The 25,828-nt window shown below is 38.5% G+C and overlaps 2 protein-coding genes across 3 annotated transcripts in view; both read left to right on the top strand.

The window, feature by feature from the left end:
- The window catches only part of LOC105197873 (protein kibra), a 65,603-nt gene extending 48,540 nt beyond the window's left edge, over positions 1-17,063 (top strand). The window contains exons 1-10 of one of the 2 annotated variants that reach the window (XM_039454100.1): positions 6,132-6,509; positions 7,529-7,637; positions 7,948-8,107; positions 8,434-10,035; positions 10,272-10,358; positions 11,354-11,537; positions 11,784-12,233; positions 12,485-12,700; positions 12,991-13,466; positions 13,586-17,063. In XM_039454100.1, coding sequence (XP_039310034.1) covers positions 6,132-6,509; positions 7,529-7,637; positions 7,948-8,107; positions 8,434-10,035; positions 10,272-10,358; positions 11,354-11,537; positions 11,784-12,233; positions 12,485-12,700; positions 12,991-13,466; positions 13,586-14,030 — 4,107 coding nt within the window. In that variant the 3' untranslated portion in view covers positions 14,031-17,063. Of the gene's footprint in view, positions 1-6,131; positions 6,510-7,528; positions 7,638-7,947; positions 8,108-8,433; positions 10,036-10,271; positions 10,359-11,353; positions 11,538-11,783; positions 12,234-12,484; positions 12,701-12,990; positions 13,467-13,585 lie in introns of those variants that run through there. The other variant, XM_011164467.3, reaches the window with a different exon arrangement.
- Positions 17,064-17,639: 576 nt separating this feature from the next.
- Positions 17,640-25,229, top strand: LOC105197913 (citron Rho-interacting kinase). Its single transcript, XM_026137418.2, has 13 exons — positions 17,640-18,465; positions 18,627-18,950; positions 19,101-19,345; positions 19,508-19,954; positions 20,028-20,160; positions 20,233-20,750; positions 20,911-22,377; positions 22,451-22,894; positions 23,139-23,491; positions 23,571-23,731; positions 24,050-24,262; positions 24,351-24,606; positions 24,697-25,229. Exons 1-13 carry the CDS (start codon positions 18,261-18,263, stop codon positions 24,803-24,805), a joined length of 4,875 nt encoding a protein of 1,624 aa, XP_025993203.1. The 5' UTR covers positions 17,640-18,260; the 3' UTR covers positions 24,806-25,229.
- The last annotated feature ends 599 nt before the right edge of the window (positions 25,230-25,828 follow it).

The following is a 25,828-nucleotide window of genomic DNA, read 5'->3' as shown; positions in this document are numbered from 1 at the left end:
TTGCCCTTCCTCTCCACTCTTCTACCTAAACCTAATCATTTTAATCTCGAGAGCACGTTCCTCTTTCTTCCTTTTCGTCGTGGCGGCCATCGTCGGGTCCTCATCAGCCTTGGGAGGTAGCAGCGGGCCCCGGCCGAATTCTACGAAAGTCATGTCCGGTGGAAACTTGAGCGACGTCTACGGCTGCACGTCACAAAATTCATAAACCTCGTGTTCTCTCTGAGAATCGAAGCTTTTTAATTTCATTTCTTTCATCATTAGAAAATATTTTGTTTGCCTTATATTTATAGTCTGAATAATCTATAAATTATTCAAAGCTTTTATAAAACAAAAACGTATAAATATATACTTCTAATATCTATTGTAGTTTGTGCTTGCAGTTGTCGATTGAGATTAGGAATACAAAGAATAGCAAATGAATGATTACGTAAAATGAATCGATTCGAATTAAGTTTGTTTATTGTCAATAACAAACGGTTTTCATATAAATTCCCTTGATTATCGATAACTATAAGGTCTTATCAAACTTGCGTCGAGTCAAGCTGTTCCCCTTCTCTTTCTTTCTCACTCACTCGCTGGCTCGCCCGCGTATTCATAAGAAAATCCTACGAATGCGCCCAATTACAAAACACCGCGGGCATTCCTGAATAAGCCTATACGCTAAGGTCGTAATAGTGGCCTGGCACTGGCCTCGTACGTATCCTCGGTCCATCTCCATCCCTCTCTCTCTCTGTTTCTCTCTCTGTTACCTCGCTTCCTCTCTCCTTTATTTGTACTCCCTCTTCGCGCGCAAACCCGCGTGGTTGGCGCACTATAAAAGGGGGCCCCGCGGACCGGGCCCGACCCAGGTCCCGCTGCCCTCCGCGCCATGCCGCTCCGCGCCATGCCGCGCCGCGCCGCGCGCTCAGATAAATATGCGGGAGGGGTCGGAATTCCTCACTCGGCTGCATTCCGATCCCTCCTCCTCCGCCGTCTCCACTGCCGCCACCATCACCATTCGCGCTCGCTCGCGCGAGCGGGCCTCCTTCCTTGCCATTACTCCTTGCAACGTGAACTTCTCGGCCGCGGCCTCTCTTTCTCGCTTTCCTCGTTCTTTCCTGCCTGCCTCTCTTTTTCTCTCGGTCTTTCTAACTTGGGCTCTTCTCTAGCTCGCTCGCACGGAAATCATCTCTCTGATACAGTGTCAAACTCTCACGACATTCTTCGCTTGTATTGTAGTACCATTGATAGGGATTGATATAGGTCATAAAGAATTAAAAAATCTCTACAGTCGCCTTTGTACGGTCTGAATGTAATGTCTCTTTTCATTATCTCATGCAAAACGTTTAGTAGACAATTTTCATCTATCTCCTTTGTCTCGTTCTTTTTCTTTTTTTATTGTGGTAAATTTTCTAAAGACACTCGTGTGTTTCATCGGTTTTTTTCCATTCTTCTCTGGGGTTTTCATTTCCGTTTTATTTGTTTCTTTTTAGCTTTCTCTCATTGGCTCTATCTTTATTCGCACTTGAGCAACACACAAACACAACACTTTCGTTCACCTTCTTTTCTCTCCTCTTCCTCCCTTCGTTTCTTCCCTGCTATACTTGATCCGCAACTCTGCTCCATCTTCTCATATTATTCTCGTCTATTTCTCGAACTTCTCATCTTTTCGCCGTACCTTCTTGTTTCACCGCATACTTCCGGCATTCCAGTTTTCTTCGTCTCTTCTGGTCCATTCCCTCATTCGTAACTCTCCTCTGCCAACTCTCTTCCTTCCTCCACGTCGTCTCCCCTCGGCGGGAAACGCATTCCCGCCGACCTCCTCCCCATATATTTTCTTCCTAGTGCAGCTCTTGTCTTCCGCTTCGCCACGGACATCGTCCCTTCATCGTGCGGAAAGATGCCGCACGCAAGTGCCGGAGATGAAGCCACCGAGATAGCACACGTGCGTGCACGCGTACGTTACACGCCGCGCCGCAACGACCGCAAGAATTATTGTAGATGGCGAATCCACCTTTGCCACCGAAATGTATTACGCGACCCTGATACATCGCTCGAACCCGTGAACGGCCGTGGAAAGGCCGATTGCATCGGAGTATCCTTAATATCTTGATTGTCGCGACGACGGCGACGGTCGCGTGTACAAATCGCGACTTGCGTTTCTCTCGGAAATTCTATCGGTTTGTCCCAGTGTAATTGCTAGATTTTTCGCTTGATTCGCTTCAACCGAGTTTATCTGCGTGCTAATGGCGAATTAAATGGTAAACAAAGATCTGGCTTGTATGCTGAATTAATAATGTTTCTTAATGAGAAATTTCTCCGCGATGACAAGCGAGAGCGATACGATCGACGCGCGCGAGCACGATTTTGCAATACGGAGTAAGAAAGTATTAAGCCTGCGTAATCACTTTTACTACGTGCGCGCGCGCGCGCGTGGAATGCAATCGGAAAATGACCGATTAATTGGTATTCGGGATCGGTAATCTGTTCCCTTTTGTAATCCTTCGATTCTTCTAATCATCCTTCTCATCTCATAAGATAAAAGTTCTTTCAAGCCATTAGTGAGCCGGTGAGGCAAGTTACCCCAATGTAAAATGAAAGAAAAGAGAAAAGCCGTTAGGAATGCATAATTCTTAATAGATCCGTTAAAAAAAAAACAAAGAGATGGGTTCGGGAGAAATGGCGATTTTAAACACGAGATCATTTCTGATAACAATATTTTTCGTGTGATTTTCAAATAAAAAGCTACCATTTTTCGAAGAAGAGAATACGTGTGATAGTTTACATCAACAATTCTCGTTCGGAATTGTCCGAGACCATGGACGAAACTCGGTAAGATGGTTCTATCGAAGACGGTTGGAATTTTGAACGAGAGCAAACGACGACGTTCGTGGTTTCTCGTAGCATTCTCAAGGCGGAGGACGCGAGGCACTCGCGAGAACGAGGAGCAGGAAGAGAGAGAGAGAGAGAGAGAGAAGAGTGAAAGAAGAAGGGAGAGAAGGCAGGCCGATGGAATGGAATTCAGCAATCAGTTAGGCATTCGGCTCCTAGGATAGCGAGCTCCAGGCGGTATAAATCGCGGCCGTTTGCGCAGGAATATATCCGAGAGATGCCTTCCGCCTCCTCTTCGTCCTGTCGCGCGTTCCCTCTCTTCTCCACAGGTCCGACGACGACGCGCGACTCGTCTTCCTTCTTCGTATGATCCTGCCGTATACCTTCCTCCCCTCGTATCCTTCGAGATGACCTTTTGTTTTTTCTCATGCTAGGAACGGTATTAGGCGTCTCGCTTGGAATGCGGCTGTCGCTGAAGAGCCCTCGTTCCTTCGACTTCGTTCAGGCGTCCCATCTGCGGGAGACACCAAATGATATCGTGAAACAGGGATACGAGTTCTAGCAATTCAACTAGAATCGCAAACAAAACGATTATTTTGAATTAGTCGTAAAATCTTATGAATACTAATTCTATAAACACGTTAAACATTTATTTAAGATATTTTTTAAGAAAATATTTATTTTAGGGACAAGTTTTTTTTTTTTTTTAATATAAACATACATATATTTAAGGAACTTGGATATTAATTGCAAAAAACTGTTTAATGTATGATATAAAGTTTTGAAACTTTGGAATTATAGAGTTGCTAATAAAAACAAAGTACTTAAAAATAATATTACATAAAATAGGGGGAAAGAAGCAAATATGCAAAATTTTTGCAATGTTTTTTAACCATGGAATTTTTAAGAGTTAACTGAAGAAAAAAATTGGGTTCGAGGAAAGACGTTAAAATCACAGAGGAGAGTGATGACTGAGATCCAAGAGCGGGTCGGAGATTTCCTGTCGGAAATCGAAGTCATTTCGCCGTTCCGGGGAAGAAGAAAGTCCATCGAACGAAAAAAGAATGCGTTGGTCGGAGGTCGTCGGGCCATCGGGTAGTGACGAAGTAAAAAAGATGGAGAAGAAGGAGAAGAATAAGGACGATACGACGAGGAAGACAGGCGGGTGGAAAAATAAGACTCCTTTCCGTGGAGCGGACGAACAGGCCCGTACTCTCGATACCATCTGTGTGCTCTCTCGACAATAATAGTATGGACCGAGAAATATGCGCGCGAGGCGCCGTGGGTTCTCTCCGACGTTTTGAGGGCGAAGAGGAAGAGTGGCGCGGCATAGGGAGGGAAGGGGAGAGAGAGAGAGAGAGAGAGATCACGATGGCTTCGCGGAGGAGAGGATGCGAAAAGGGGCGCGGGGTAGAGAGAGAGGGGTAGAGGGGAGGGGGGACTGCAGAAGCGGGAGGGAGCGGAAAGAACCCGTGTGCTCTCCTCCGGTGCACATACTGGAGCCTCACGGATGAGGCGAGTCCCCGCGATTGGCGGAGAGTAGTGGGGCGGCACGCAACGAGCGAGGCCCCGCTGCCCTGCCGGCTGGGCCCGCTCTTAGATGATCATCCGGAGACACGGCTGATGGGGCCAGTAGGGGCCCCAGAAATTCCAACAAGGACGGGGCATAATGCGCGACTCAAGGTCGGTTCTACTACCGACGGCAAGGCCCCGACGGATGCGACCACGTTCAAGCAGGGTCGTACCGTGACCTCGCCAGAACGCTTCCCCGCTCTTCCCTTTTCCCGCCTCTTTCCTTGCCCTTCCATCGCGTCCCTTCTTCATACCTCGTTCTACCTCTCCTTCGTCCATTCGTCCTCGTCCTCCGCTGATCCCTCAGCAATCCTGGCTACCCTCTCGTCCACCTTCCTCTTGCTTGCTCCTGTCCTCATAGCTTGCGCGCGCGCGCTGTCCCCACCAATGAAAGAATCGTGCACAGGCCCTCAGGCGCCCTACGCTTCTGGATTGCATTGCATGCGACGACATTCCGCTAGTCTGAAAAAATAGAAATAACCCTCGAGGGTCAAAATGATGATGATAAACATAGATTTCAACATTATTGTACAATAAGATGAAACTTATTTGATACAAAAAGCTAAAAAAATATTTGCGAAATATAGTTGCTGTTTATCAACCATGTAATATTTTTCTTTCCACTTTGCATGCACTTTTATATTCATGTTGCGTAATATATATATATATATATATATATATATATATATGTATATATAATGGGTACAAGTGATATTTTAACACAAACATTTTTTTTATAATTCTCATCTCGATTAGAAACTTTGATACAAAAATACTTAAGACTTTTAATTAAAATAAAATACAAGTCATATGGAATTTGATTCCTTTAAAGGAAGAAAGAGGTTTTCTTACGTAACTGATTATTAATGATACAGAATATTTAATACTTTTAATCTTAAGACCGAATTGTAAGATAGGTTAACTAATTTATGCCAAATCCGAGACATTGTATTGCACCATTGAAATTTTAAAGCGATTCTTTCGAAATCAAAACTTAGAGTATGAATCGAGGTCCTAGTTGCCAACAATCTTGTCGGGGCTGCCGAGGTCCGCCTTTTTACGTTGGGCAAGAAAGAGGCGCTTGAGGCCGCTGAGAAGTGAGAGAGATGACATGAAAAATATACGATGGAGGAAGCGCCTGGAATGAGAGAGGAGAAGATGACGAAGAAGAAGCAGAAGAAGAAGAAGAGGAGGACGAGGATGAAGAGGGAGTACGTGGAGCCAGTTTGTGCTCCATCCCGTTGAAGAGAGGAAAGAATCTGTGTGCGCGAGGTAGCGGTGGTAGGGGTAAAAGGGGTATCGGAGGAGGGATAGGATGGGTACTGTGTGTGTGAGAGAAGGGGCAGGCAGGACTGGCCGGACGATGCAAGAAGCGAAGGAAGAGAAGGCAAAAAGAGGAAAAAAGGTGGGATCCCTTAAAAATTGAGACTCACGGAGGGGAGGGGGTGGGGATCGGAATTTCGGGCCCCGTACACAGGCCAGTCTCGAGGAGGCCTTCGCGAAGATGAGGCGAGGAGAAAAGAGGAGATAGAAGAGTACACGAGAGCGCAGGAGGGTACGAGACGGGGATCGAGAGGAGGAAGTGAAGAAGTGGAGAAACGAAAGGAGGCGGAAAGAGAAAGAGAAGGTGGAAGAGAAATAGAAAGAAGAGAGGAAGAAGAGGAAAAAGCGGAGGTGGAGGAGGAGGAACAGGAGGAAGAAAGGCATCGCGTAGCCAGAGAGTGCGCACAGTCCACCGTGTACTCGGCATGGACCGTCAGTACACCCTCTGCGTACTCGTACCGGCACATCAGTACCGTAACTACGTGAACAATTACCATCATCAACAGCAGCAACAGCAGCAGCAACAACAACAACAGCAGCAGCAGCAGCAGCAACAGCAGCTACAACAATACAGAAGTCTGCAACCTCCAACATATCTTCAGTATCAACAGCAACGCTTGATTCAGCAGCGTCAGCAACAGCAACATCAAGAGCAAATCTACGAAAACGTCGTGTCGCAATACCGTATGAGAATGTGTTATCATAATGATTACGAGAACGACGAGCAAATACAGAGGTTCTACTGGGAGCAGTGTTATAAGCGCAACGATACTGATGCTACAGCGTATTACTATTGCGAATATGTAAGGATTCACTTGGGATTATTCGTAAGAAATATTTACAAGCACTCGTCGGTTCTATCAGTATAACAACACCGCGCGTCGCTCCTCTTTCCAAGGATGGAAATCGTGTCTTGGTGGTTCTGTTTGCAACGGAAAATTACGTTCTCGTCTTTTTTAAGAAGTGCCGCGCAAAATTTCCCCACCGAGATGCTAAAGCTATAAATGTTCTTTTACGATAGAACGTGATGTGTCATCGAATGTGTGATTATTTTTATTGTGAGATTGATATATTGTGATGCATTCTTTGCCTAAGAAACCGCGTGGTTTTCCCGGATATTGGAAATACAGTGACGTCGCATATGGGATGAAAAACTGAATAATAGGAATATTTAATTACATTTTTTACACATATAAATGTTTTAAATGCAGAATATATCAACAGACGATATTAAGAATTATTATACTTATATTTGAGACAAATCTTTTTTATTCTAATTATCTGAAAATATAAAATGACAATAGACCTCTTTTTTTAATGATTATCAGAAAAATCGTAGACACAGTCTCTTTTATATTAAAGAAAGATATTTGTCTTCTTGAATTTATTGTCTTGAAGGTTTCTCGTTTAATCCTCCTTTTATATTTCTTCACTTATAATCTTTGCACATATAAGTTAACATCTGACATTCTAGCGCGCTCAATTTGCACGTGATCGCTAAATAAATAATTGAAAACCGCAGAGCTCGGCAACGCTGCTATTTATGAAAAGTACAGGCACCTAAATACTTAAAAACTTAAATAACTACCGTTTAAAAGTTGCGACAAATATAATTCCGACAAACTGTCCCTTTAACGTTTATCATTTTCTTAATACATTTAATTAATTTGTCTTACATCTTAGGTGAAAAGATGTTTTGCCGACTATAATGATCGATACGAGTTGAAAACGAGTGTTTATCATGTTATATGATATTGATAAATGTAAAAACCAGTTATTGACAATTGTTCTAAAGAAGTGCAATCAAATATTTGTGTTATAGGCGAAGAAGGAGATCTACGACGTAAAACATCAGAGGCTCTGCCTGGCTCAGGATGAGTACAATCACCTCAATAACGCGTTGACCACCCTTGGCGCATCGCGTACAAGTTGTGAGTGTAATTTAACAGAAAGTGGATTTTAATCATTTCCTTAATTGATTAATAACTTAGATACACTGTGCGCGCTATATATGATTAATGTTTCGTCAATTCTGTCATGATCGAAAAGTGTTCCGTCATTAAAACGAGATTGCGGAACGACTTGTTGCTATGGATTAAGGAATTCGCTTTGATTCGGCAGTTTTCGCATTTTGGATTTTACATTCAATTCGATTTTTAATAGATTGTAATATATCACGCGAATATATAGGCAAAAAGAAGCTCTTATCGGAAAGTGTTGACAGGAATTTGTGGTTCGCAGTGTGTTCCAGCTCGAGTTCCTTGAGTACCAAATATGACCCTGACCTGCTTAAATCGGACGTGGCACTCGCAAGGAGCCGAGTTTCTCGACTAAAACGAGAACTCGAACAGATTCGAGCGGAGATGAATTGCACGCAACGAGGAGTAGATACTCTCGCCAGGTATTACATATACGAATATTAATAGGCGCGACGACCAATTCTTGCACTAAACTACTTAAGTAAATTAACCTTTCTGGATTTAAGGTTTAATTATAAATCTGAACGAAAATTATTTGTATGCATCTTACTAAGATTTTATATTAAATTTTGTCTTGTGCTTTATTTTAGTGTCTAATAATTTTTTTATTCAAGAAATTGAAGCTTTTTTTATTAATAACTATTTAACAATGATTATTATTACATATTATGTATTGCCAGTTATTTGTAATGCTTACAAACACTTGAATACAACTAAACTAAATTCCGCGATTTACTTCTTTCCTCAGTGTGGAACAAAAATTGAGTAGCCATCACGGTGGATGCTATAATATCATGGAGGCACAAGCGATCATGACGGAGCTCCGCAACATCCAAAAGTCCTTGAGCTCGGGCGAGAAAGAGAAGGCCGAATTGATGCAATCGCTCGCACAATTAAAGGATGAACTGACAAGGTTGCAACTATGCGAGGGCAGTCCGGAAGCTAGCACGCTCAGCCTGCCGCAGGAGAAGCTGAGTACGGCCTCTCAAACCGATCTCTCGGGCGAGCTGGTACCGATCGGTACCCGGCTAGCTGAGATGGCGCGTATGAGACTGCAATACGATGAGGCGAGAAAACAGATTCAGCATATACAACAGCAGTTGGCAGATCTCGAGGAGAAGGTGACGCCAGGTCAAACCGAGAGCGACAAGGACAAGCTGTTACTGTTCCAGGAAAAGGAACAGTTGTTGAGAGAATTGCGTAGCATCACGCCGCGCACGAGGACGCAACAGGATATGAAGAAGATTCAGTTGGAGATTCGCAGGCTTGAACAGGATCTGAATACTGCGTTCGAGCTTTCGAACAAGACCATCACCGATCGCGTGCGGCTTCACGAAGAGAAGCAATTGTTACTGCAGCAACTCAGAAACGCACTACGCTCAATGGCGATGTTGGAAGGTCAGTTGAAGACTTTGAGCGCTAGTACGTTGTCAGTGAGCAGCAGTTCCAGTCTTGGTAGCCTCAGTACGACGAGCAGTAAGGGCTCCCTCAGTTCTGGACTTAGTTTCACGGACATATACGGCGGTCCACAGTGTCTGGGATCGGCCGGTTCGCAGCAGGAACGACCGGTTGACATGGTTGACCTTCACAGACGTGTCGAGAGATTGTTGCGCGGTTCCGAACAAAGCAATCTCGTTGGCACACCTTCGCCCGGTAGATCTCAGCCCAGTCTTTCCCCAAGATCGAGCCTGTCCAGTGTAAGTCCACCGGTATCGCCATTGTACGAAAATGCGCCGATGGGTCCACCGCCCGCCTATGAGCAAGTAGAACAGCAGAGGAGACAGCATCAGAGAGCGGCACCTGCAATGGTGGTAACAACGGCGACGACGATAGCGAGTAGCGGTGCCATCGCGCCTCACTTGGACGGGAATCAATTAGAGGACCGTTTGTCAGAGTTCAGGCTCAGTCAGCAGCAAGGTGTAACGTCACAGCAAGAGCAGTCTTGCTCCGTCAATTCGCAGGATCGTCTGAAACTTGTGGTCGGTCCACATCCACCTGTCGAGCTGCAATCGAGTAACATGTCCCAGGGCAGCGGCCTAGGCAGGCCCGGCGCGAGTGGCGTTCAACTGCAACTGCAACAAGCAGCACCATCATCTCTGTCGCAGGAGCCACCTCCCTTGTCGCCAATTAGTGAGACGCCACCGCCTACAGGGATCAGGTCGAGGGCCAGCAGTTCCGGCACCAACACTAGATCTGTCTCCGCTGCGGTTTCTGATGAGAGCGTCGCAGGTGACTCGGGTGTCTTCGAAGCGTGCAATCGGAAAAGATTGTCCGGACCCATCTCCGACGTAGACTCGTTAACTTCCGGCGAAATGAGCTTGGAAACGGCACAGGTGCAGATCAAACTAAGGTATGTTTTATTTTATTTATGAATCATATTGTAAAAAATATTAAATTAAAATGTGCAAATTTCAATATTGTAGAAATATATTTGTCTTGCAAATATTATTATAATAAAATTTTTGAAAAATATTTACAAATATACAAAGTATTTTTATAAAATATTTTTTTAAATTTTCTATGATACATATATTTTTAATAATGTGTAAACATTTGAATTAAAATCCATAATTTTACATTTGTTAGGTATTCAGTGAGCGACGGATTACTTCATGTTGGCATCGAACGTGCGAGAAACCTGGCCGCGCTTTTCATACCCGATAACGCGCAAGTGTGAGTACCTATTCTTTTCTAATTATTTTCAAACGATATTTCAAACAATTCTAAATAACAATCAATGTTTTTCAATCAATGACAATTGAGAACTTTAAGCAATAACATGAAGAATCTAAACTGTTGTTTTCTTACTGCTTACACCTTATTGCTTGAGTTTTTCTATGTGTCACTAGTTTTACATTTCAATTATCATTCTTTGGAAGACATAAGACAAATATTTGTATCCGCGATTAGTTAATATCACAAGGTTCAATGTGTACAGCTGCCGCTGATAGCTCTAACTATCTGCAAACGGTATCTCGTTTTTAAAAATAACTTCACCGATTAAATAACTTCGTTGCGCAATGTTAGATCAACCTGCCGGCCTGTTACGCAAATGCACTCGACTTTTGTCTATTCGCCGTTCGCAATCAGTGGATTTAATGACCTGAGTTGGTTGGCCGATCGATCACTCGAACCCCCACCGACATATCTTAAATTGGAATGTAATTATAAAATCTTTGTCGCGCACTTGTGTCTAGATCATTGACCAGCCGTACGCCGCGCGTCGCGCGTCGCATTCACCTTCGTTACGTAAGAGCCGGCTATTATCAGCGATACCGCGTCTCGCAATTAGCTTTACAGCCACTCAGGAATTTATTCCCGCGGCCATTGTGCCCGGCCACCGGCCATAAATTCGCGAAACGGCACGACGCTTCATCGAAGAAGGGAGACAGATTAATGTATATAGTTATGCTGGAGAATTTGATTAATGATCCATCTTTTACGCGGCGGTGAACCCACGTTTTCCAATCCCGCCGATGAATGGAAAGAGAGGGAAGCGAGAGAGAAAGATACCGTGCCTTCTCTCGAATTCTATTTGCTTTCGTCTGAAGATCCTTTTAAAGAATAATTGATAGCTTGCGAGCGAGAATCCGCGACCTGAAAGTGCAACTACGCATTGAACATCCTTTTACCCGCAAAACTAATATTTTTTTTTTTTTGCATTTCAGGTACATCAAAGCCGCCCTGCTACCGATGCAACCACCCGTCAACCACACGTGTTGCACGAAGTCCGTCGTGGACTTGCGAAAACCGACTTTCGGCGAGACGTTTCCTATCGCCGTGCCGCTCAACAAACTGTACACGAAGACGCTTCAAGTGACACTTTGGTGCACCGAGGCTGAAAAATGTTTGGTATGTATATTTTTTTCAAACTTATTTTATTCGTGTGACAAGTTTTTACTTCATTCCGAGATTATTTTATGTTCAATCAATAGTACTTTGCAATCAAAAATCCGAGACGTACTTGCAGAATTAATAATTTTTTCTTTGGTAAAAATGATCAAAGTTTTATATTCTCTTAGACGACAAATAAACGGTTGCTAAATATTAAAAACAAAGTGTTATCAGTCATCCTGGACGGTTCCGATTTTATTACAGGGTTCTGCGCAAGTCTCGCTGGCAGACTTTAGTCCAGAATCTCCTAGCGTGAAATGGTACAATATTCTTTCCTTCCGCTTCATGCAACCATCCGACAGTTCCGACATCAATGGCGCCTCTACGAACATCAAACTGACGAAGCACGACAAGCAAGAGTCAGATATTTCGGTTTATAGGAGTGTGCAAAATACGAAGAAGAGAGAGGAAGAGAGTAGTGACGAAAGTACAATAATCAGTTCCCAAACATCCACCTTGACGAGGAATCAAGGTTGCGACGAGCTGCAGACAGCCGTAACGCTAAGGTTGGAAGAGCTGAATTGTCTACGTAGTCCGGAAGAAGAGGATGAGGATGATGGCAGTGAAAGCGGGAGCGAGGACAGCGATGAGGAAGGTATCATCGTAGAGTTTACGATGGACGATAACATTCTTGAGGACGTTTTAGAGCATGAGGTAAGTACGTTGCTATGTAAACAATATTTATTTACCGCTTTGATTCGTTTGAACTTACTGTAAGACGTACCGAAGCAGTTAAAAGCATAATTTAATAGAACTTTGCATTGTTTTATTATTGTTACGATTAGTGTAATGTCTTCTGTTGGACTTGCGTTGAATCTTAAATTGCTCACTAACAAGACTATAGATACTTTTATTAAGAAAAAAATTTACTTCAAAATAACAATTCTTTATTTATAACATAACAGGAAGATGAAGAATTGAACGAAGAAGGGAGACAAACACAGGACAAGGAAACAAACACTGAATGCGTGTTTATTCCGGAACAAGGCAAACAGAGGAAACTCTCTGCGGCTGGTGTTGCACCCGGTGCTATTCATGACGACAAAAACTCTATTGTAATCAAAAGGAGTCAGACGTTTTCGCCTAGTGCAGCCGTTAGCAGAAATCATTACATCTGTCGGGTGAGTTTTAATCAAACTTTTTTCACTATTACACATGTATTTTTATTTTCTTCCGTACAGAATTCTGTGTATAGAAAGAAAAAGTTTGCAAATAATCCATATAAGGATTTTAACTCTTGAATTTTTAAATTCAAAAAAATTTCAATCAGTTATTAGTTTATGTTGGCAGAATTTTTATTTATTACTTATTTTTCGTGAATTTAGAAATTATAGTTTTAGAATTTTGACATTCTGAAATGTTTTTCTCTATTATTGTTTATTTATTTTTTTTTGCATCTTATTTTGCGCAGCTTAATCGCAGCGACAGCGACAGTAGTATGCCGCTTTATCGTAGAGGTGGACCTTTCCAACGAAACTCGGTGGAGAGACGTTCTCTTCGATGGCGTCGACCATCTTCCGCCCTCAGTTACAAAACTACGAAGAAGTCGTCCCATTTGCCGCCGACAGTGAGGACATCGTTGGATCTTGAATTAGATTACCAGGCACACATGGCTAATTGGTATAATCTCCAAGATGACCTTAATAGGTTACGGGATTGGAAGCAACGGATGGAACAAGCGTACGAGAAACGCGATGTTGAGACAGTGTCGTGGCTGATGGAAGACCAGAAATTTCAAACTCTCATGGCGCAGGCCGAAAATAGTAGAAACGGCAAAAGTCTCGAGGATAAGAAGGTAGAGAAGATGCTGAAGAAAACTTCAAAAGAGATCTACAAATTAAGGAAAACGAAAGCTGGAAAGGGAAAACCCGATATAATTTCTTTCAAGTAAGTTTAGATTGCGATAAAAATTTGTAAATTTTTTAATTTCAAAGATTATATGAGTATTTAGTAAGAAAAAAGTATATTATAAAGATTATATGAACCAGCAACGTTACTTTTTTCAGAGAAAAGATGGCCTTCTTTACGCGGGTGAATTTGAATGTTCCTGTTCTGCCACCTGAAGAGCTCGGGACTGAAGGCGCGTCTGCGGCATCGCATGCGCACAGAAAGTACGCGTCGGAGCCCGTTACCAACGAATTTATGAACTCTTCGTCAACGCGGCTAAACAACGCTTCTGGTGGAAGTGCATCACCCGCCACGAAAAGTAATGTTGCGGATCGAAATGTTACAAATATCGCAGTTACAATTGCCGACGAGGATGAGATTGCATTGTCCAACATCGACAATAAATCTGTGAATGCTAAAGGTCGACCAGTGACGGAGACAAGCATGCGAAATTCAGAGAACGGCGAGAGAGAACCTTTACCGAAGTCTGCTGAGAAGAATGGCAATGGAGAGCCGAAGAGGTACGAATACGTCGTTGATCGAGTTCTCGGTGTGGAAGTGTGAAGACCGGAAAATTAAGCGACGGAGTCAACAATTCCGCGTTCGTAGATCTGTTCTTCTTTGAATTTGAGCAGCATAAAAAAGCAAGAGAAAAAGAGATAGTAGTCGCGGAGCCGTTGTTTTCCAACTCTAAATCCCAGGTGCCATGCGCAGTTTGTAAAACGCGCGCATCAAATAGTTTGAAAGGATAAAACGGATTGTCATCGACAAATTGTGTGCTGCGAAGCTGCTGTAGCCAATGATGTAACCGATGACCAGTGATCGCGGTGCATGTGCCAATGCTGTCAATGCTCAGAAGCAGCCCTTCGACGGACGTAGCAGCGAGAACTACGCGCGATTGTGTATATACAGAAACGTAAATTATTTAAACGATACTCCCTACGATACGATAGGCTATTTAATTGTTTAACCCGACCCGAGTCCATGTCGCGAAGTCGCGACCGCGACACTCTCGTATGTCGCGTCATTCGTTCCCTCTGTGCATCGGAGCACATGACCCACCGAGCAGCTGGTCTGCAATTCGAAAGTCTAATTAAAAAAAGGCTGCGCCTAGGTTGGCTAGCGTATTTCGCTCCGACTTCGGTATCGCCGTTTTACAACGTGTTTGGTTTCCTAGTTTTGAATTCCCGGGTCGCAAATGAATCTAACGGAAAGGAATATTTGAGTGTCCTTCATGCGTATCGATTATGACGATACAATTAGTAACTTCCAAATTTAATATAGTCTAATTCTTTGCTATATTCACATCTTCTTTTTAATAAAAAAGAGAATAAATAGTATAATATTATAAATTAAATTTAACAGACTCTCCAATATAAAATTAACAAAAATACACGGAAACAATTAATAGGCTACAAGGGCCAATCGCAGTTTTGCGAAATTTTCTATAATAATTTCTTTTTATCTGATTAGATTTTTATCAAATATTTTATCAAACAAAATACACAAGTTTTACTCACTAATTTTCCATAATAATTCAAATCAGATGCAACTTTATTTTTATTTCTTTAATCTTAACCACAGAATTTTCAAAACTGTCATTGTTTTGAGGAGGGAGGGAGAGGGTTGTAGTAACAGATTGCCTTATCTCAACCGTTTTCGGACGAAAATGGACATTTATAATCATTGTCCGGAACTCCAGGTTGTAGGACTTTAGGCTGTAGGTGCCAGGGAATTGGGAAGACAAAGTAATTAGCAAGAGGTTGTGATGTCGTTGGCGATCTAGATGTAGAACGACATCATAATCTCTATCTGTCTCGAATGGTTCAAACACTTCTGTACCAGCAGATCGTGCAACAATGTGCCTTATTGTTGAATTAGTCGCGCGAGGAAAGCGCCGCGAATATATACAGGGTATCCGATACTAGATATCGTGATACAATTGACGAGGAAGTGATTTTTCTTGCTTCTGTATTAAATAAGTAAAAAATGATTTTTCTTAGATTGCATAATTTTCTTATGTAATATATTTGCTCGTGTTAATATCAGCGTGAAATGATTAAACTACAATTATTTGTAATAAACCTCGGTAGTTGTATCACGATGTGCCGGACAGTATGCACTGTCTAATCATTACGTTGCTCATCTTATCACACCGTGGATACATATGGGTATTCAAAAGCGCGACAACCGAAAATACTCATTTCCGCAAATAAGCGACAATGTTGTGATGATTCGAATTAATCACAACTGCTTTTTAAGATCCAGGATAAGTGTTTACGAATTTTATGTACAATATTAATGAGGTATATATAAATACTTTTTTTAAGGATTGATTATATAGACAGCCTATGTTGCATTTGTCTTGATCTAGCTGGTTTTATAAATCGATTTTTTGTCATAATTTGAATTTAAAAAGAAAAGTTCATATTCTGATTATATTAATAGATGATAGAGTGCGAATAATGCTAAGAAGTGTTTTAAAATGTGCAAGATGTGTTACTCTAAAATATCGGTAGTATGATATAAAAAATATCGCGGAAAAGAGAAATTTTTCTGGACGTCGCTTTTAATACTAGAACGATTAGACGTCTTTGAGATTTTCTTAAATGGAAAAAGTTTTGATAATTAAAGATTTCGATGAAAATTTTAATGCACAGTGTAGATAAGGGAAATTTTAATATAAAGGAAAACATTTTTATCGTCGTTCGAATATGAATCTATATGAATTTCTTTTAAATAATTTTAAATTTTTTACATGAAATATAAAATTTGTAATTAAAATAAATTTCTATACCTTTTCCTGTTTACCTTCAAAATTAACCGTTCTAGTGTTAATACAGAAGATAAAAAGATCTTGACTTTTAATTCAGATCGAGGATAGATTGACAAGAGATATCTCCAAGGTAACAAATGCCATATTACGTATATGTCAAGAAGTCCAAGATGTAGATGTTGGAAGATAAGAAAGAGGAGGGTGATAACGAAAAAAAAACGAGAATTATTTGTACATATTTTTGTATATACGCATCTTAACGATTATATCTATACGTCTATAAATATAAATATATGTATATATATATATATGTGTATGTATATATATACACACAAAAGTTTGCAATATAGATGCAAACGTATTCCGCGTTATTTAAAAATATATTTTTATCGATTTACGAAACGTATGTACGTTCGATTTTATAGAGCGTCTCCTACAAAATCACAGAACAATGACGAAATTAAACAACGAAAAATATAATTTTCTTTCAACTGCTAAATTTATTACGCTCATGTATTTAAAATTAAAGTTATACATTATTATATATATTATTTACTACCACGTAGCGCCTTATTGTATCAAAGTAATTATAGTGATAATATCAATAACGATGACGTTAATGGTATCGTTAAGGAATGCTAAATAGACGATAAACATAATTTCATAAAAGAGAACATATACACACACGCAATTCGCACACATACATTATTACATGAGACACACAGACTCGCAGGAAGAATCACAATCATAGTTTGATTTGTAAGTAATGGTTCGTATGGTAATGATTAAAAGGACAAAATACAGTATACTCTTGCCACGATCGTTTGCGTTGAATACCTTTCCTTTCATAATCTTACCTCTTTCTTAAAATATATGCTAAAAACATTTAAATATCTTCAGGATTGTATATTAATTATTAATTAAAAAATTAAAAGTTAATAAAGTTAAACAAGTTAATACCTTTTAACTCAGTTAATATTAGATTAAATTTGTAATTTTAACTTGTTATTTTTGAAACAATCTATATTAACTTTTTTCCTAAGTTAAAAATTTATGTGAAAAAATTCATACAAGAAAAAATACATTCTTACGTGAAAAACAATATTTTTTTGTTATTTCATATAAACTTAATTTACAAATAAAATATATTTGATACTATAATTATTTTAAGTAAGTAATCTAACTTTAAAACGTTATTAATTTATAATTTAATATGAAAATATGCTTTTTAAAATTAACTTGTAATTTAACTTTAATCTTAATGTATTTTAATTTAGTTTTTTCTTCGTGTAACATTTAATGTAACAAAATTCTATAAACCATTAATTTTAGTTTAAAAAAATATTAAATATTAACTTAATCAAACCTGAATACTTTTTAAGTACCCAGAAGTTTTTAATATAAGTATGCAATTGTAGATCATGTATCACTCCAATCAATAGGTATTCGTCGGTACCCTTTCTGTCGGTACACATATGCGTCTAACTATTTTACCGATTTTTCTCGTCAAGTTGTCGATAGAGGCCACCGCCATCACTCGTGCGCGCTCTAACGTCGCAGATTGTGCATTAAATTCAAATTGTACGCACGGAACTGCTCGTAACCGTTAAAATGGTGAGAACGCGAAGAAATTGTAAACTTTGGCGTAGAGTGCGTAGACGATCGTAGCCGTCATGATTAACGCGCACGAGCGTAGACACACGATTTGGAAGTAACTTCGAGACGAAAAAGAAACCGCGCTAACGTGTTTGTTCGTGCTCCTTTGGTGATTACGACGGTTGGCACTTTCCGAAGTGCGAGTGACAGAGTTTTTTCCTTGAACGTGAACGTTCCTATCTGTGTCCGGAAGGGTTACGTCTTACGTCTCTTCCGGATCTGATTTTATATGATTCGATTTGTCGATCACGATGCAGGGATGAAGGAGAATGTGAAACACTAGTCTTAGAAACTCTTTTTCTGAGATCTTGCTAGAGGTACGAGTGCCAACGTGTTAAAGAGTTATTTAAACGAAGAGAATCATGGAGTCAAAAAGCAATGAGAGATCACGATACGAACGGTCCAAGACGGCATTGGAGACGACCTGCGAGAAGCCCCGCGGCAAGTATTTCTGCGATCCAGATGAGAAATCGCGGAAACTGGATGCAAGCATCAAGCAGAGGGACAAGTTAGCACAGGAACTAGTGGCCGTGAGATCGGACTTAGCTGGTATTAGAAGAAGTTTAGGTTTGTTTCTACATATGTAATTTAGTTAATAATGAGCCGTTGTATGTTTAATAAGTTCAATAAGATTTAAGTTTTAATAAGATTCTTATTTCTTTTTATGTTTTTCAGTATTATCTTTATTTTATATCATTTTTTATATTATATAATTTTATCATTTGTAGCTGAAGCTGCAGAAACTGAAGCTATGTCAGCATCAGGAGGATCTCCATGTTTCGAGTACAAACTTCGTAAACGGCTGCAGTCGGACAAGTTGTCCAAGGAAAAAATAGAGCTGGAGGCAAAGTTGAATGAGAAAAAGAAGGAAGTTCAGAAAAAGCAAAAGGAGATACTTGAATTACAGGACAAGGTCAGGGAGTTCTCTCGGATGGAATCTCAGGTAGAGGAGAAAATACGAAAATTAGAAGCTTCCAATAAGGAGAGGGACATACTCGAGAAAGAACTGATAGCTACAAGATCACAATTGGCTGGCATTAAAAGGACATTAGGTATATAATTTAGTAGTAATTGTGCAGCTAAATTTATGAATTGCAAAATTGATAAACATTTGTGGAACAAAATTCACATAGTCCACGATTGTTCTAACTAATTCAAGGCATATTTATTACTTGATAAATGTTTAATGTCTCTTGGAATAGAACTGGAGCGGCAAGAGAGGAGAGATTTAGAAACTCGAGCACTTGGTTTAATAAGAGATGCCAAACGCAAATGGGAAAATGCCGAGAAAGATAAAATATCACAATTAAATAAGCACATTGAAGCACAAACTACAAAAATTACAGAACTATGCACAAGTAATAATGAAATGAGTTCGCGTCTGCAAAGAACAGAGTGCGAATTGCAAACTGCAAATGCAGAATTGGATAAATTGCGTGTATTCCAAGTGAGTTACACAATGCATAACAATATAATGATGTAAATTAATATAAAACATAATGTAATTATTCTTTAATATTGCTATCTCTAATAAGAAATTAAATAAAAGTAAATATAAATTGACTAATGCCAATATGCTATTAGTATTAAGTCTTTATTATATGTTTAGACACAATATAAGGAATCTTTGGCGAAAACGCGTGAGTTAAGCAGACAAAGTTTTCAAGGCGTAGAAATTAAGTTAGAGGAAATGGCCACGCGTGCTCACACTCAGTTGGCCGATTTACGAGCGAAATTGGACTTTGAAGCTGCAAAGAACACAGATCTCGAGACTAGGTTACGAAACGAGCAGGATTCGAATCATTGTCGTGAATCAAGGCTAAATGTTGCTCTAGAACTTGCTCAAAATGAATTAAAAGACTGTCAGGAACAGTTACGTACTATACAAGCCACGTTACCGGCAAGAGACACCGAAATCGATACTTTACGTAAACAATTACAAGAGAGATCGAGACAGATAGACGATCTAAAAATTTCAGAGCAAATGCTCACAACAATGCAAGAGCAATTGGAAAGAATGAATCTTGAAAATGAGCAATTAAAGCAACAATTGCAAGTATGTATCTAAATACTTTATAAAAATTTGACATAATAAAATGTCATTAAATTTAAATAATTGATTTGTATAGATCACTAAATCTGATTTAAACGAAACTATGATGAATTTGGAACAAAGTGAGGCACTTGCTGTTAATTTGGAGCAAGCGGCACAGGATAAGGCCACATTGCAAAAGAGATTGCAGGATTCTTTGGAAAAAGAAGGTAAGCAACAATTTATAGTAGCGAAATTATTAATTATTATTTATTATTTTGTTATTTATTATTTAATTGCAGAGGAACAATTGCGCAAAGTTTGCAATTTAGAGGAATTGCTGAAACGTTTGGAGCATAGTGTTACGAAATTGGAGGCAGAGAATGCTACTCTTAAACAATTGGATGATGTGCCAGCTTCAACTCGTGTAGCAATTATTGAAGCTACTGATACAAAAGTATTTCATGGACAAGAAGCAGAAAAATTGAAACAGCAACTTCAAACGTTAAGAGAAGAAATAACAGTCGAAAAACAAACAGCGAAACAAGCTGAGTTAGCTTTATGGAAGAAAGAAAAGGAGTTAAGAAATGCTGACTTAGATAAACGCATAGCTGTGAGGGAAGCTAAGCGAGCCGAGGAGAAAATAAAAACGCTACAAGAAGAGAAACAAAAGTTACAAGATAAATTAAACGGTAAAACAAAAGAGGAAGAGGAAAATTCTAAGAAATTATTGAAAGAATTAAATATTGCAAAGACATCATTGAATGATATTACAAAAGAGGCATCAAGGAATAAAATGCAAGCTGATTCAGCACAAAGGGTATATGTTATTTATTATATATATTTAAGATTTATTTTTATTAAAAATTTTAATAACTTTTTGCTGATTTAAATTAGGATTTCTGTAGAAATATTCATATTTTTACATATGTTTTTGTTATTTATTCTTAATACATTTCTTATATTCTTTTTTCACTCAGGCTTTGACTCAAACTAATCGTCAAATTGAGGAACTACAATCTTCTAGCGCATCGTTACGTAGAGAATTAGATGCTGCTCGTATACAGATGCGATCAAATCAAGAGCGTGTTGATACTGTGAATGCTGAAAATAGGCGTATGATACAGACAATTGCTAAGCATAATGAAGAGAAGACTGAGTTTGAGTCTAAAATAGCAAAATTAGAGCAAGATGTCAAAGGCTATGAATTAAACATCGAGTTGCTAAAAGAGACATGTACAGTCTTAGAGGAGCAATTAACGGACTACGAGAGATTAACAAGCGATCATGAAACGCGCGAGAATATACTAATTCAGGATAAAATGAAGCTACAGAAAGACTTGGAAGCTGCAGAGAAAAAAGTACGTGAGGCACGTATTGCACAAAATGAAGAAAAAACACGAAGAATAGTCGCAGAGCGTAATGTCGAACAATTGGAATCCGAGACGAGTGATATAGAAAGTGAGAGAAATAGTCTTGTCGTTCAAAGAGACCAGTATAAGAAACTCACTCAGGAACTCACTATGCAAGTAAAAGAATTGAATACGAGATGCGATAAATTGGAGTACGATTTTTCGGAAAAGAATCGCGCTTTAGAAGCTGCTAAGGAAGATTTGATAACTGTGAAAAATGAAAGCAGCAAATACTTAACATATCAGGACAAATTGAAAATAGCAAATCTTGAGCTTGCTGCCAAACTGCAGAGTAGCATAGATCATGGTCAGGAACTAAGGACAAGAATAACAGAGTTACAAGAAGTCTTAGAAACAATGAGACAATTCTATGCGGAAGGAGAAGTAAAGGCCGAAAGTACTCGACAACAACAAAATAAGCTGATTGATTTCTTGCAAAAGCAATTAGAATACAGTAAAAAGAAGAAGACCATATGCGACAAAATACTTGGTATAAAGCAAAAGGAGAATATGCCACCTGTATGTACGAGCATGTCCGTGGCATATCGTGAATTGGAGAATCAACTTGTCAAAGAACGAGCGAAGGTGAAGTCATTGACGAATCAAGTATCAATTCTGAAAGCTGAGATTGCCTCCGCATCTACATCTGCACCTGTCTCTCCAACGACACCAGAACGCGAATACAAAAAGACGAAGAGTATCACAGAGACTAGTAGTTCGTTACTTAGGCAGCTATCTCCTCAAAGAATAGGACACAATATTTCGCATAGATTCAATATCGGATTGCCTATGCGTGCTGGAAAATGCGCAGCGTGTCCAGAGGCTATACAGTTCGGAATACACGCCGCGATCTGCAGCGAGTGTCAAATCATGACGCACTCGAAATGTAGAGCGTTTGTACCTGCCAATTGTGGGTTACCGAGTGGTTTCCCTGAATACTGCCATAAATCTTTTAGAGATAGCGATGACAGCTTATCGTCGATCGGAGATAGCGTTCAAACTTTGGCGATAGATCAACCAGACAAGCCAGATGTGGTAAGAAATCGGATTTTATTTAGTTTATTCTTATTTTCATGGCAATTTGTGTATTTATATGCAACTTATACAGGACCTACAAAGTGCTCCATGTAAAGAGAATGAAGTTACTATGGAAGGATTGGTAAAAGTGCCTGGTAGAGCAAAATCCTGCTGGGAGAGAAAGTATTTGAAGTTGGAAGGATCATGTCTATGCGTCTATGAACAGCAGCCGTGTACAGGGATGGCACCGATTAATCGTCTAAATTTGATAGAAAACAGTGGCTTTAATATTTCCGAGATGGTTCAGAATCCTGATGTATTGGGAACAGCAAAATCCGATATTCCATTTATCTTTAGAATAGAATCGAATTCTACGACGACTTGTTGGCCTTCCTCTAGAATGGACATTATGGCACTAAGTCAGGCCGATAAGAGAAACTGGCTTAGAGCTTTAAAGACTGTTACTGTTCAAAATTCGTACCTTGTACCGAAATGTAACAAGTATCAAACTGTACTTAGATTAGAAAAACATCAGGTGAGTGGTGTTAAGATGACTAATAAGAAATGGCATTATTTTGTTATATCTCTAACTGATAAAAGTTGTGTATTATATTCATTTTAGGAATCTTAAAAAAAGCAATATTAAGACTTTTTTGTTTAATAAAAAAAGGTCAACTATAAAATCGCTCTTTTTGATATTTTCTTTAGAATTTTTTTTAGAATTTTGTTTAAATTTCTCGTTTTTGTATTTTATATAATGTTATTCTATTTATTTCTAGTTGGATTTGAATTGTGTTGTGGATCTGGGCTTGGAAAATGTGCTTTTGCTGGGTGCGAAAGAAGGCCTGTTTTCATATTGCGCTTCTAAATCTCAGACGCTCACTACAATACGCGGTATTAAACATATACACCAGCTCTCTTTACATTCTCACTTGGATCTGGCATTAATGATAGCTGGTGAATATAGAGAATTAGTACACTGCAACTTGAGGCTATTAAAGAATAATGCCTTGGCCGCCGATTGTTCTAGACCAGCAATTAATACAAACAGCGTATTATCTATTTCTGAAAGTTGTCATCTTTATCAATTGCAAGGCGAAATATTATGCGCCGCAACCGCATCTCACGTGATGTATGTAACTTTTAATTTATTTATGAACACAATATAGATGTTGTAACAAGTCTAAATATTACTTTAAATACTAACGCAGATTATTGAAATGGAAAATTGGAGAAGATTTCGGAGAATTCGTCGAACTTCGTGAGTTCGATACACAGGAACCTTGCAGTTGTGCTATATTTACTACGAATTTCCTTATTGTAGGTTGTCGCAAATTCTTACAAATTGATTTGCAAACTTATATCGTAAACGGTAAGTACATGCACATAAATAAAATTATGTGGTATAAGTTACGATTCTTAAGTCTCGTAATTTAACGAGACGAGTAGAAAACATAATAATTTTTGACTGAAAATTAATTTGGCGCGCAGTTCATTGAACTTGAGGAAAATATATAAAATGACACAGACAAGCACAAAGACCTAGCTACGACCGTAGAAGGCTTCTTGTTCAATTTGTATTGATACAGCAACGGTCAAAATATCTCTATTATAATAATTTTTATTTGAAAAAGAAAAACATTTCGGAAAACAATAATCTTTAAGATATGCATTATTACATTATTGACAGAATTTCCAGAAGAAGATAATAGCTCAATTAAAGCGACAATATTAGAGGCAGCTAAGCTCGATATATTTCCTGTATGTATTTTGAATATTTCTAATACATGCGGCACAGCGGAACTTTTATTGTGCTACAATGCATTTGGTGTATTTGTGGACGAGAAAGGTAGACGGACTCGCGCTGTTGATCCAATGTGGAATCATTTTCCAATTGCTTTTGGTAAACATTACTTTGCATACATTAATACAACACATTAATTAATACGACACATAAATTATTCTTTTAATAATTCATTGTTTTATTTTAGCATTTTGCAAACCATACTTATTCATTATTTATTTCTCGTCCGTCGAAATTGTAAAACTTGACGCCGAAGCATACCGTTCTTCGGAAAGGAATCCTGAACGTACCTTAATCGAATTAACTAGTCCGCGTTATTTAGGCACTGCTGGTTCCAGAGGAATTTATGTAACCTCTATTAATTCTTATCTCGAATTACTGAAGATAGATGGTTTTATCAGTATGCCAACATTGAATGGCAGTTTAACAAGTCTCGACACATTGTATGTCTTCTTTTTTTTTTGATGAAGATTATCCATATAAATAAACCGAAATTTAAAAAAACAATTACTAATTTATATTTATTTTTTCAGAGGTCAAGAGGATGAAAGTAGCTCAGAATTTAGTTTTACATCGAGCTTAATGGAGGCTTTAGACGGACAAGGGAAAAAAGTACATTTTGCTGGAGTGCACAAATATTAAAATAAATTTTGTACATGAGAGACATCGATTTATCAATATTGTTTTTTTTACTTAGAAGTTATATTTATATGTATTATATATATCATATATAATAGTAGTTATGAAGAAAAATGATGTCTGTGGAACAAATGAGTTTAAGGTGGAATAACATTTAATTTATAATTAGTTATTGTACTTAACTGAATTTAAACGCTTCATTAAAATAGATATATATATATGCTATATATTTAATGAAGATCTCAAATACTTGCCATATTAATTTTTTGACCGTTCTTTTTTCTGTATGTTTACCTATACGTTTAATCTATACGTTTAATGCCTCTGTCCTCATAAATTAATTTATTGATTTATCAATAAATAAATAAATTTGTTTACCTAATATAATCATAAATGTACTTTTTTATTCATAAACGCGTTCAAAGCATTTGTAATTTGATATATATTAAATGTATGAGATAAAAAAAATGCAGTTACATCGGAAACGATTAAAGATTAAAAATCAAACAATACTTGACCTTTTATTCATATTAGAATTCCAAATTTTTTTTGTTTGCAAATAACTTTGTTGTATTTTTTAAAGTATAATCACGATAAATGTACAACGATAATTTTATTTACGAATAAAGAAAATAACTATATGAATGATTATATTATGTAAATTAATATTAATTAGCGGCATAATATTATAATATATTCTTTATATAATAAAGTAAAATTTTTGTATTTTTATAGTTTAATCTAAAACGAATGTGAAGACAATAAAAAAATATATCTTAATTATAGTATATTGTATGATTTATGTAACTATTTCCGGAAAATAGATGCGCGTAATATTAACGTTTAGAAGTGCTTTTTTTTCTTTGTTTTCTTTTATTATGGTTTTTCTTTTTGGAAAACACAACAAAATTATTGGGAAAAAATGCTACAGTTAAAAAAAATATTTTACCAAACATTGTAAAGACAAATCGTAAAGAACTTGTAGCGTGCATAATATTACAATTTAATTGAAACTTAATCTAATTG

This window comes from Solenopsis invicta, chromosome 10 (genome assembly GCF_016802725.1).
Source record: "Solenopsis invicta isolate M01_SB chromosome 10, UNIL_Sinv_3.0, whole genome shotgun sequence".
Taxonomy (NCBI): domain Eukaryota; kingdom Metazoa; phylum Arthropoda; class Insecta; order Hymenoptera; family Formicidae; genus Solenopsis; species Solenopsis invicta.
Note: the sequence above shows the minus strand (reverse complement) of the source record. Positions and strands in the feature narration are given on the sequence as shown.

Bases quoted from the DNA above. Each gene is read 5' to 3' on its own strand.
- LOC105197913 (XM_026137418.2), top strand. From the start codon at position 18,261: ATGGAGTCAAAAAGCAATGAGAGATCACGATACGAACGGTCCAAGACG. The intron at 18,951-19,100 runs GTATATAATTTA...CTCTTGGAATAG, and splicing joins TGGCATTAAAAGGACATTAG to AACTGGAGCGGCAAGAGAGG. The intron at 23,732-24,049 runs GTAAGTACATGC...CATTATTGACAG, and splicing joins GCAAACTTATATCGTAAACG to AATTTCCAGAAGAAGATAAT.